This window comes from Acipenser ruthenus, chromosome 30 (genome assembly GCF_902713425.1).
Source record: "Acipenser ruthenus chromosome 30, fAciRut3.2 maternal haplotype, whole genome shotgun sequence".
Classification (NCBI taxonomy): Eukaryota; Metazoa; Chordata; class Actinopteri; order Acipenseriformes; family Acipenseridae; genus Acipenser; species Acipenser ruthenus.
In genome coordinates, this window is record NC_081218.1 from 589959 (window position 1) to 602550 (window position 12592).

General features: G+C 36.9%; 1 protein-coding gene across 1 annotated transcript in view; it reads left to right on the forward strand.

The window, feature by feature from the left end:
* The first annotated feature begins 6048 nt into the window (after positions 1 to 6048).
* Positions 6049 to 12592, forward strand: part of LOC117397044 (serine/threonine-protein kinase D2-like) — a 28148-nt gene continuing 21604 nt past the window's right edge. The window contains exons 1-2 of the mRNA XM_033995555.3: positions 6049 to 6143; positions 6314 to 6704. Of these exons, the coding sequence (XP_033851446.1) occupies positions 6399 to 6704 (306 nt within the window). The 5' untranslated portion in view covers positions 6049 to 6143; positions 6314 to 6398. The remainder of the gene's footprint in view (positions 6144 to 6313; positions 6705 to 12592) is intronic.

Genomic DNA, 12592 nt, shown 5'->3' on the forward strand with positions numbered 1-12592 from the left:
AAGTGAAACTGGGTAACAGGAAGCTTTGGGGGGAGGGTGTGTGCAGGAAGGGTCTTTTATTCCACTGTTTCCACAGCGATACAGCGGGGGATGGAAAAACATACCCAGCGGCTGTGGAAAACACATTTGTTGTAATCGACACGCTGGTGATATAGAAGAGTAAACTGCGCACACACACAAAGAAATAAATAACCAACAGTAACCAAGCACTGCTAGAATTAAAACGCGCTATTATTAGACGAGAAACAGGTTCTCACATTACAGAGGCTATTAGGCACACTGATGTACCGGTTTCTACAGTTGTTTTTGCTTCATTAAACATACATTAAAACACTTCTCTCACACACACACACACACACAAATGAGGTACTTACTTTGCAAAGTATGCTGGAACAAGAAGTAATGGTTCCCGAAGTAAAAAAATAACAATTAATATGTTTGTGGAAACATTTTGGCTTGGGACAATTCTTCAAGCATGGCACTCATTGATCAGGTGACTATGCAAGAGGATGTGGTCTGCAAAACAGTTGCTAAATTTGATAGATCTGTATTCAATGTCTGTATACTATCTTGTCACACCGCTGTACCTCTCAATGCAATAATAACCCTCCGTTTGCAGAACGTTGGAGCTGTGTGTTATTGTGTGTTCTTTGATAATGTTTTAAGTTTAAGAACAACTGTTCTGTACACTTTATACCTGTGACTGCATTGTGTGCTCCTGTAACAAGTTATGGTGCTTTGGTATTCAGGTTTCACTCAGACTTCATATTGGCCCCCTCGTGTGGTCCGATTTCTCTATTGCAACCAAAAGCAGCCTCAAGTATATTGTAACATATTTAAACCTGTGATATCCCTCAATCAAGTTCAATTTTGCACATACAAACACCCCACCATTACTACATTCTTGTGCAGTTTAGCCTTCAGTGCACTCCTTAACAGATAGAAAAGTTGACAGTCCAGTTTGTTTACATTCTGTTAGTTTTAGCTGGAGAGACACTCCCTTGAAATCTGCGGCCCACTGTGTCATTAGCTGAGCAGGTGTGTTTCTCTTGCAGCGCCAGGAGGTTATAAAAGATATGCTGAAGCTAGGTTAAGCAGAAATTTAAAAAAAGGATTTGGTGAGTTTTATGGATACTTTTTTTTTCTGGTAACACCCACAGATCATGATCTTAATGAACTGTATGGCTTCCACACACTACACAAGCAATCATGTCACATTCAGAATACGAGTTGTAAAATATAGCCAGTGTTTTGCAGCTGTCAAATTGTTTTATACTGTCTCTTAAAAGAATATCTGATTACAGTAGTTTTAGAAATGCTTTTTTTCTGTACTTGCAGATGCTTGTAAATGATGTAAAAAATAATAGTCAATGCCAAGATAATAAAAGGGCTCTGGTTTCTTTTTTTTTGTTTGTTTTATAGCTTTACAACTTATCACTGTGTGATATTTTGTACATCGTAATTTACTGTAATCTTTTCATTTGATAAGACCCTCACTTTTTTGTAATGTTCTAGCTTGTATTTTCTTTTCTTTTTTTGTCCTGTACTGTGTGTTATTAAAAAGGGGAAAAAAACAAAATAAAAACATTTTGTACGTGGCTTTACTTTGTTCTTTACATGTTTACTTTGGAATACCATCAAACAGACTTTTTTTTATATAAACAAAATTCTACCTGTATCCATTGCAGAAGCATGTTTTGAGCTATAATGAATGATTGCACTGCAGAGTCATTCTGCATTGATAGTAAATTATATCTGGGGTAGCACTGACCCTGTGGGACTGATTTTTTTCTGTGCAATCTTGATATTTTTAAAGGAGGCGGTAATTATCTATTCATTTAATACTGCGATATTTAGTGAGCAAGGGGCGGGAGTTGGGGGGGGGGGGCATATAATGTTTGAACACAAGCCGTATTTTTGTAATTTGATACATTTCGACTTAACTTCTGCAGTTAACACAATTAGAGTAAGTTATAACAATATAATTATTAAAATAGCAGGTAGATGCCACTTAAAAATGATCCAAAAAAATTACAAAGTAACCTGTCCTCAAATGAGGACGATGGCACTTAATGGGTTAATAATGAGCACAAGTCTAAACACGCCATTCTCGGCTCTCCAGCGCTGTCGTTACCAGCACATTAATAATAATGAGCACTAGTCTATAGACTAAATTCTCGGTTCTCCCACTGTTATTACCAGTACATTAATAATGAGCACAAGTCTATAGACTAAATTGGCTCGGCTCTCCAGCAAAGACAGAGGACGCTGTAAACAACACAAGCTCGTACAGCCCTGTACTGCACCCACGCAGACTCGCTCGCTCATTTGTTTGTTGTCTGATTCATGGGAATGTCACCAAACAGGTTTTAATTGCTGGCTGCTGGGAAAAACAACTGGGGTCCTTTCTCTGTTTGAACTGATTTTTTTCAAACTGAGTTCGATTCGTTTTGGAAGCATGTGTGAACACTCCAAAAGAACTTCAAAAGAAAATGTTTCTGAATGATGTTGGTTAAGATACTGAATTACATACTGCTTTGTAGTTTTCACATATACTTCACCAAAAACTGACGAAAAATGTAACATTTTGAAATCTGACATGAAATACTACTGTACTACTATTAAACTTAAACTTTTGCAAAATCACTTTGTAGTTTCTTTGATTGCATGATGTTAAATTAAATATCTAAATTTATATATATATATATATATATATATATATATATATATATATATATATATATATATATATATATATAATTTTAATTGTCTCAAGCCTAAAATTCTAGGTGATGCAAAACTTTTGGCCATAGTTGTAGAACAGTAGGTTCTCCCTTTCTCAGTTCATTGAGTTTACTCAGTGCTCAGGCTATTCAATAATTCACAAACGCCCCTCATCGCTCCAAGCGGTTTAATTAATCACAATATAAATATGGTGAATGGCTGAAGGACAAAGAAAACCACTTGAAACGTGCAAACAATGCGCTACAGTATAGCAAACATGCTTTCCCTCCCAGCTGCAACACTGCTCCCCATTCGCACACAGCAAAGAGAGGACAATGGTCCTGTACTGAGAGCCAAAGGTAGCATGAGGGGAGCTACTTTGCTGGCCCTTTCCAATCACTGTGTCTACTGTGAGTGAGAATGGATTATATGTCATGCATCTTTAGTTAAACTCTTGGTAACACTTTAAAATATAAATGATTGAAAATTCATAATGCTGTCTGAATGCCACAGGAGTAAAACCGGAATATCTTCTGCACTTCCTCTGAGTTCTGAAGGAATGCATTTTGTTGTTCTTTGTAACAAATGATTTTTATCACATGAATAATGCATGCATTCATGCATGAAGTACATAACACTTCTCAGAATCCTGTGGTGGGTGAGTCAGAGGGTATGTATGCATGTGATCCAAGTAATTTGTTATAAAGAAACATGGCATGAATACAGTTCATTCAATCCGCATGAATTAACGGGGCTGGATTCAAAATGAATGAGTTCAGAACTCAGAGAAAGATATTCAGGTGTTATTCCTGTGTCTTTACCACTACATAGCTAGATAACACAGGCATAAAAACACAGCTACAGGACTGAAGAACACCAAGTATAAACAAGCTACTAGCTTTTCATTTTTCATTCAATTTGTTGTTTTTTTTTTAAAAAGTTAATTGAATTGAAATTAAACTTTTATATAACCTAAGTCAGTTTGGGTTTTTGGTCATGTAAAGAGATTTTATTTATTTTTTTAATCTAATGTGGAATCTTTGTTGTTTTGCAAAAAAGATTAGGTTTGTAACTGCCACCGTATCCTATTGCATCTAATCAATCAGTTCTATCAGATGATTTCTCCATTCTGCAACAGAGGGAGGTTTTGATTCCTTCGAGTGGCACAAACAGTATTTTCTTTGCCAGCACGCTTGCTGAAAATATTACCCTTTCTTTGTGTTTAGGTAAATCCAGGTTCACAAGTCCCAATCTTAATACAGATGGTCTTTCTAGATATATAAATAACCCTTTTATATTATCCTTTTCACCAGAGCTGTTACTGGTACTACAATTGTGTAAATGTTACATTTAAAAAACAAAAGGTATTACTTTTTTTTTTTTTTCCACCAGAAGTTCTAAAATAAAACTAGTTAATCTTCTACCCAAAAAATACGCTGCAGATTCTGTTAAGCACTGGCACATTCCACAATTAACACAATTACTTTGTCAATGTTAACGTGTAGAACATTCTTTTTTTAGGTCTCTTTCTGTCACCGTGGTGATAGGTTCCATGCAAACTGATTTGTGTTCTTGAGCAATGTAATCTAGTCAGCCATTCAGGGACACATTGCCATAGTGACGACTCAAAACGTTTCCTCTATAAATGAAAGAAATTCAACCTGGTGCATGATTTCATGAGCTGTGCCCTGACAAAAATGTGTGAGACTTTTAAAGTTTAATCTGCAGTGCATCTCCTCTTTGATATAATCAACGCAATAATGGAGCCAGCTCTCCCTCAGTTCGCCCCACTATACACTGTATTCAGAACCCCAATGCTGCACCCCTCTGCCATACCCGGGTCGCATTTACCCACCTCGGGATGTGGGTCGACACTCTTTGACCAGAAATCTGATTGTTCCAGGTTTCAGCCTTCATTTTCTGTTGCAGTTGGAAACACTACCATTTTTTAATCGTCCCAGTTTTACTACTGTATTTTTTTTTTTTTTTTTTTTTTTAAGTACAAAACTGTAGCAGTGTGCCCGGCGGGTTGTGCTGGCTCCATTCAAAACTAAAATAATCTTATGGGTTATGTGTTTAATTATTAAAATTCTGTCCTGGACCATGTCTAGTTTTTAAACATTTTATCTTGGTAGTGACACCAGCCAAGTTCACCTTTGGGTTTTGTATATGTCTCCAGTTTTTCACCCTGAAAATCAGCTAACCCTATTCCAAGTCAAGTGCGGTCAATGCTTTGTATAACCATGGCAAAAGCATAGGAAATCCTGCACAATCACAATGGACTGGATATGGTCTGGCACCATTTCAGACAAACTGGGGCTTTAACGTTTCCTTCAAAACTGTGCGTACAAGACCCAGATATAACAAAGTGAAGTAGTGAAGTTAGATTCAAATAAATAGCTACAGCCCCTTTTAAAGTTGTGATATTTTGAACCTAGAACAGGTTATTGCATCTGATAAATGCTAGCCTTGCTTTATTTTAAAGGAACAACTTCTACACACGCACGTTGACAGCCCAGTTTGTTTACATTCCCCATGTCGTTCCTCTCTCCCTGGACATTGCTTGATACTGCATGTTACACTTCTGCATTGTGAGAGTAGTAAAAGGACAGAATTTTATTCAGCAGTGTGTGCTTCTGTTATTCGCATTGTTGTTATTTACATGAGCTGTTGTTTCTGAAATGGGTATATAGGTAACAACCTTCTTATTAAACAATAATTGAAAACTATGCCTTGACAGTAACTCACAGCACAGTAAAGTACACCATGGTGTTCCATGTATTTGCCTAGTAAGTGCTTTTGCGTGTCTGTTGATTTAATTCATTGTAAACTTCCCTAAAGGCCTGGTTCATTTGATGACACAGGTGTGGAATGCTGGGTGTTTAAGGTTTAAACTGTAAGCCAATTAAACAAGGGGAGGGAATAAAAACAACTGCTCTCGCCGCCAGTCTGAGACAGAAGCATAGTCTAGAAAACAGATTGAAGCACGACTTGTCTGACTGAGAGAGAGAGAGGGAGGAAGGAAGGAAGGAAGGAAGGGGTCTGTTTTCACCAGGAGAGGAGAGAAAAGAAAAGAATAACAGGGGCTGGCTCATGACAGAACCACTGCCATCATCTGATTGGCTGAGAGGCCTGTCAATTGGAACACTTCCTTCTCATCGAAACAAAGTTCAGAAAGTAGAGGAGACTGAAAGAGAGAGAGAAAGAAGAGAGGGAGAGTGAGAGAGAAAGAGAGAGAGAGAGAGAGGAGGGGGGAGGAACGGAGGGGGGGAGGTTCCTGGTTGTCTGTCAGACACACACACACACACACACACACACACACACACACAGAAATTGAAGGCTGCCCGCAAAGCAAGCTGAACCAGGCTCACTCTCCAGTTTCCTGCTTAACAACCAGGAGGCCATTTTGTTACTTTCATGTATGTATATATATATATTTTTTTTTTCTGAAGCTGTATTACAGTACAGCTAACTTTGTTTCTGGACTTCTGTGAGACCAGAGCTGGTGCTTTATTTTTTTTTTGTTGTTTTGTTTTGTTTTCAAAAGGAACAAACTAAGGACTTAATTTTTTTTTTTTTTTTTATAAAGCTGCTCTTCTCTTGCTACTCTGTGTGAAGCCCAGGTTGGTCCCTGGCTCTCCCACACACCCTGAACTCTTGCCCAGGGTTTAGGGATGAATGTGTCAGCCAGTCTCAGCCTGTCTTCTGCAGCCCCTTCCTTACCTAGCCCTATCTTCTTCCCTACTGGACCCTCCCTGACTGGCTCTGTGATGGGGCCACACGGGGGGAGCGTTGGTTCCGGGTGTTTGGGTGCTGATTTTGGGGCAGGGTCAGGTGGGCTCATGTCCCCCTCTATCTCCACACCTGCTGGGGTGTCTTTCATCATTCAAATCGGACTCACCAGGGAATCAGTACTGTTGCCTTTATCAGCGGACCTGGCTCATGTCAAACAGCTGGCCTGTTCTATTGTGGACCAAAAGGTAAGAGAATATTTGCATTTTGGTTGTTGTGTTTTGAGCTGTGATGTTTACAAATTGTTTAGTGTTTTGTTTGACCAGGTTTGATAACAGGAACCTTTTAAAATATATTTTATATACCCCCTTTGGTCACTGCATGCATATTTGTATTTTGTTTCCTAGCTATGTATCTGATATAGGGTTTTTCAAAGTTTTGGCAAGGTAAACCCTATAGCGTTCACACAAACTATTTTAAATAAAAACATTTTTTTTCCTATTTTCTATTTCACCTGAAGAAGAGACATTTGAGGTCTTGAAAACTTGATTAATTATTGTTTAATTAAGGTATTACATCTCCTTCTCTGTCTACGAAGATAGTGACATTCATGTAAAACATGTTTTTTTTTTTATGTACTTTTTAAATTAAGAGGAGATTAATTATATCCTCATTTTTATTCATTTCATTTTTAAATAATAGAATCAAGCTTTTATTTGATCACACTGTTGAAGGCATCAGCGGTAATGTTTGTTAACTGGACTTGGCCTCTTGCTATGTAAGTTTTAAACTTGTTTTTCTACTACAACCACAATTTCACAAATGAGGCGGATTGCAGAAGCTGTAACAGAAATACATTTGAGCAGCATGTGAAAAAAAACTAAACTAAACTAAAACCATCAAGAGAATTACTGTACTCCAAATACATACTTGAAAATGTTCTTCACATTCATTTAATATCAACATGTGTCCTCCTGCATTTTATCTTTCAAAGGCTTGGTCTCAATGTAACAAATGGTTTAAAGTTACACTTTATGATGTAAATATCAACGCCTTCAGATACTTACTTATTTATATGCTGTTTTGTGTCAAATGTGCAACATGTCAGACAGCTGGCGACATTAAGAAGGTGGGAGAAGTTGTTTGATTCACACGTGCAGCTCAGATGTCTTTCTCTGTTACTGCATTCCAAAATATGCCATTTGTGTCTCCAATAGTGGTCGCACTGCATGAGAAACATCTGAGACACCTCCTGTATTAGATTGAAATGGGAATTTCTCATAGTCCTTCTGTGCTTTTTAATGATCTGACAGAGAGCAGTGCAATTCAATCTTTCTGCTTTAATAAGCCTGTTGTTGTTTTCACATCGCTCAATACAATTATTATTATTATTATTATTTATTTCTTAGCAGACGCCCTTATCCAGGGCGACTTACAATTGTTACAAGATATCACATTATTTTTACATACACTTACCCATTTATACAGTTGGGTTTTTACTGGAGCAATCTAGGTAAAGTACCTTGCTCAAGGGTACAACAGCAGTTTCCCCAACCAGGGATTGAACCCACGACCCTCCAGTCAAGAGTCCAGAGCCCTAACCACTACTCCACACTGCTGCACAATGCAGATACAGTGTGAACGGGTCCATATTTCTCTCATTTAGCCAACGGAAGAATTGTTATTTTCCATCTACCAGTAAGTGACATGCCTATACAGCTTGACATCACTCTTTCAATACTGCAGTCTTGTAAAGAGGGCTGGGGATAATGACTCCTCTCCACACTAGTTTCAGTGTCTCCACATAAAACACTCCACCTATTGAATATAGCAACTGCAGAGTTATCTAGTGCTGAGCTTAAAGCAACAAACAGTAGCCCCTATTTTACTAGTAATTAGACACAGTAAATTGAAGAAGGAATCTATGAAAAAGATCTAGGAGTTTATGTTGACTCAGAAATGTCTTCATCTAGGCAATTTGGGGAAGTTATAAAAAAAAAGGCCATCAAGATGCTTGGCTATATAGTGAAAAGTGTTGAATTTAAATCAAGGGAAGTAATGTTAAAACTGTACAATGCATTAGTAAGAGCTCATCTAGAATACTGTGTTCCGTTCTGGTCACCTCGCTACAAAAAGGATATTGCTGCTCTAGAAAGAGTGCAAAGAAGAGCAACCAGAATTATTCCGGGTTTAAAAGGCAAGTCGTATGCAGACAGGCTAATTGAATATTCAGTCTTGAACAAAGAAGACCTTGGGTGATCTGATTCAAGCATTCAGAATCCTAAAAGGTATTAACAATGTTGACCCAGGGGACTTTTTCGACCTGAAAAAAGAAACAAGGACCAGGGGTCACAAATGGAGATTAGATAAAGGGGCATTCAGAACAGAAAATAGAAGGCACTTTTTTACACAGAGAATTGTGGGAGTTTGGAACCAACTCCCTAGTAATGTTGTTGAAGCGGACACCCTGGGATCCTTCAAGAAGCTGCTTGATGAGATTCTGGGAACAATAAGCTACTAACGACCAAACGAGCAAGATGGGCCGAATGGCCTCCTCTCGTTTGTAAACTTTCTTATGTTATTATCTACAGTAGTCACACAAGGGAATGAATAAACATCAAGGCAACTTCACCAGCTTTACACTGCGACTCAGGTGGTCGTACTGGTTCAGTAGACTGGTGTAGGAGCTGGTTAAACTGGTCCAAGAAAAAATAAGTCGATTTAAAAATCTTCTGTAATGTTCTACAGTCAACAGTCGTCTAGCTTCTGTGAATCTAGCTTCTGTAAACCTTTTATATGCATTTTAGATCTCTACTGTTCTCAATACATTACTTCAAAACGCACAATGAAAATGCAGGGTATAGTAAAGCTTATATAAAAAAAAACTAAGTCATGCCGACTGAGCTTGTGCCTTCATCGGGAAACTAAAAATCTGAGTACACTGAAGCACTGGCCAAGCCATTTGTCTGCTTGACTTGTATTGGAGCTGTCCCCCTCGAAGCATGCTAGCAGGTAACTGTAAGTGTGTGTGTTTGCATACCACACTGCAGTTTTCTCTCTTTGCACGTGCATTGATTTGGTTATGGTTTGAACTAACAGTAACTTTCCATCCAGTGACTTATTCAAATCCATTGCACTCTATTCAAAACGGTGCTCTGCTCTGTGCAAGCAGCAAGCATCATTGCTCTGGCACGAATTCTGTTTTTTACTATAGCAAGTCAAATAACGCCTACTGAGCATGTTGTGTGTGTGTGTGTACAGCTATGGACAAAAGTTTTGCATCACCTAGAATTTTAGGACTGAGATATTTAATAAAAAATATATATATATATATATATATATATATATATATATATATATATATATATATATATATATATATATATATATATATATATATATATATATATATATATATATATATATATATATATATATATATATATATATATATATATATATATATATATATATATATATATACACCACTACTCCGGGCAGCAGTGTGGAGTAGTGGTTAGGGCTCTGGACTCTTGACCGGAGGGTCGTGGGTTCAATCCCCAGTGGGGGACACTGCTGCTGTACCCTTGAGCAAGGTACGTTACCTAGATTGCTCTAGTAAAAACCCAACTGTATAAATGGGTAATTGTATGTGAAAATAATGTGAAATAATGTATAATGTGATATCTTGTAACAATTGTAAGTCGCCCTGGATAAGGGCGTCTGCTAAGAAATAAATAATAATAATAATATAAACATAATTTAGATCTTTTATTTAACATCATGTCATGAAAAAAACTACAAAATGATATCGCAAAAAGTCTACCGGAATCCATAATCGTAGTACAGTATTTCGTGTTACATTTTGAAATGTCACATTTTTCAAGTTTGTGAGTTTTTCGTTAAGTATATACAAAATGAGTTAACTATATATATATATATATACTTGAAATGTATTTGCTTACGATTGTAAGTCGCCCTGGATAAGGGCGTCTGCTAAGAAATAAATAATAATAATAATAATAATAATAATAATAATAATAATATATTGCATTTTTTAATTATTTTTATGTATGCATTTTCTTTGGTTTTGTTTTGTTTTTAAACCAGATCTCATTTTGGAGTCTTGCATTCATTGATCTAAGGAAAGTGGATATCTGCGTTTCGCATTTTAATTTAGATGTTATCTTTTCTCTATACAGTCCACTATCAACATAATACTCCATAAATGTTTATGGAGTGCTGTGGTTTTTTCACTCATGAGGATAGCTGTAAACATTATATGGTGAACAACTACTGCATCATTCTCTATGTCCCTAACCAGATGAATACCTCAAACTTACCACCATTTATTCACAGTATCAAAATGGTGTATATGATGGAAACTGTCCATAATACATACAATGGACGTAGCTCTCTGAACTATTTGTAGTAAGAAATACTAAAAGAAACTGACAGATGTTTCCGTGTATTCTGTTAATCCAAAGTGTTTACAGAGTAAATGGAAATACTAAAAAAAAAAAAAAAAAAGACGACTTGGAAAAAACAGACAAGCACTTCAGAACACTGAAGACATTGAAAAAGACTTTTAGCCGAACCGTTTTTATTTTCATTGAATTTAAATCTCTTTAGTGTTTTAAATTAAGTGTTTAATAATTAACCTTGGCTGGAGATTGCTAGCGTGTTATAAATGATGTACCAGTGGGGATTTTCAAAGTACACTTTGAGTTTGAGAATGAACACTGTGTTCTCTGATGAGCCCTCGCTCTGTAAAATAAACAGGTGACCTCATCTTGGGTGGGTGCCAGTCTGAATGGAGGTCTGTGTGGGCCTGGCGCAGTGCTTGAGCCAGGGATTGTAGTCTGGATTCCAGCCTCTCAAGAGAGGGGATGTGTGGGGGTTCTTGTGCATACTAAGCCAGTCACTGTGTCAGGAAGATATCACAATGCGTCTGTTCATACTGGAATTCCAGTACGCCGGGGGGGATCTTAAGAGCCATTTTAAGTGTCAGATATTTTTTAAAGTATAGTACTCAACTTTTTTTTTTTTTTCTAGTAGTACATATTACAACAAAGGTCAGTACTTTGTCAGAACCTTTCAGTAATGTACAGCAATTCACTTATAACTTCTTCTGCTTTCATTATTGACATTTTAATGGTCTAGAAATATGTTGACTGATAAATATGAGTGATATTATCAAGAGCTAATTCTTTCAGTACCCTCATAAGTTCAATTCATTTATATCTCAAGCAAACACTTAACGTTTTACTTCAAGCATTGTTCAGTTTCGCATTCAGTTACGCTCTATAAATGTGACTTAAAGTTTCTAATTATTTTAAATACACTTCATTTGCTGTTCAAATATAAACTTCATTGTTACAATAGTTTTAGCTCCTGCTACTGCATGCAGCAGAAGGAAATACAACAAACATGTAAACGAAGGAAAAGCAAATGAGAGGTTTTCTTTATTCCAAACGGGGTTTGTGTTTTGAGAGCATTTTCTAGGAAACCCGACATGATCTTTTGAAGGAAACCTCCTTCAATCCTTTATCTTAAATAATGAGCATCAAGGCTCGTCAAGGTCTTTCACTTTTACGCTATGGCTCTTTGTTGTGTCCCATTCAAGGTTTTTAACGGATTTGAAAAGACTCTCTTGGGTATATAAGCAAGTACAGTAGAAGCTCAGAGTTACGCACACCTTGGGAATGGAGAAGGCAATATATTAGTTACTTATTAAACTTTCAGGAAACCCACCCCACTTTTGAAACTAAAGTTACGCCACGGTCAGGACCAAATTCCTATTTGTTCCACTTTAGGGGTATTGGATTCTGTTTAATTTAATAAACATTAAGATTAAACTTGTTTATACTTGCATAGAGAATGTTGGCTACCACTCTGATGAGCCATACAGTTTAAATAAATACAATAAAATTAGAAGTCTTGGCAGTCCCAAGGCTTCGTTTGGGAAAACCATCTTTCACCTTTCTCAAAAATGTAGATCTCTTTTACTTTATAGTATGAAGAAGGAATTTGACATGTTCTCCTGTCCTTTGTTCCATCCCTGTTTTAAATTGTTTTATTGACTCAATTAAACCTCCATCCAGACCCTGAAGTAGTTCATGATCTCATTTTACCT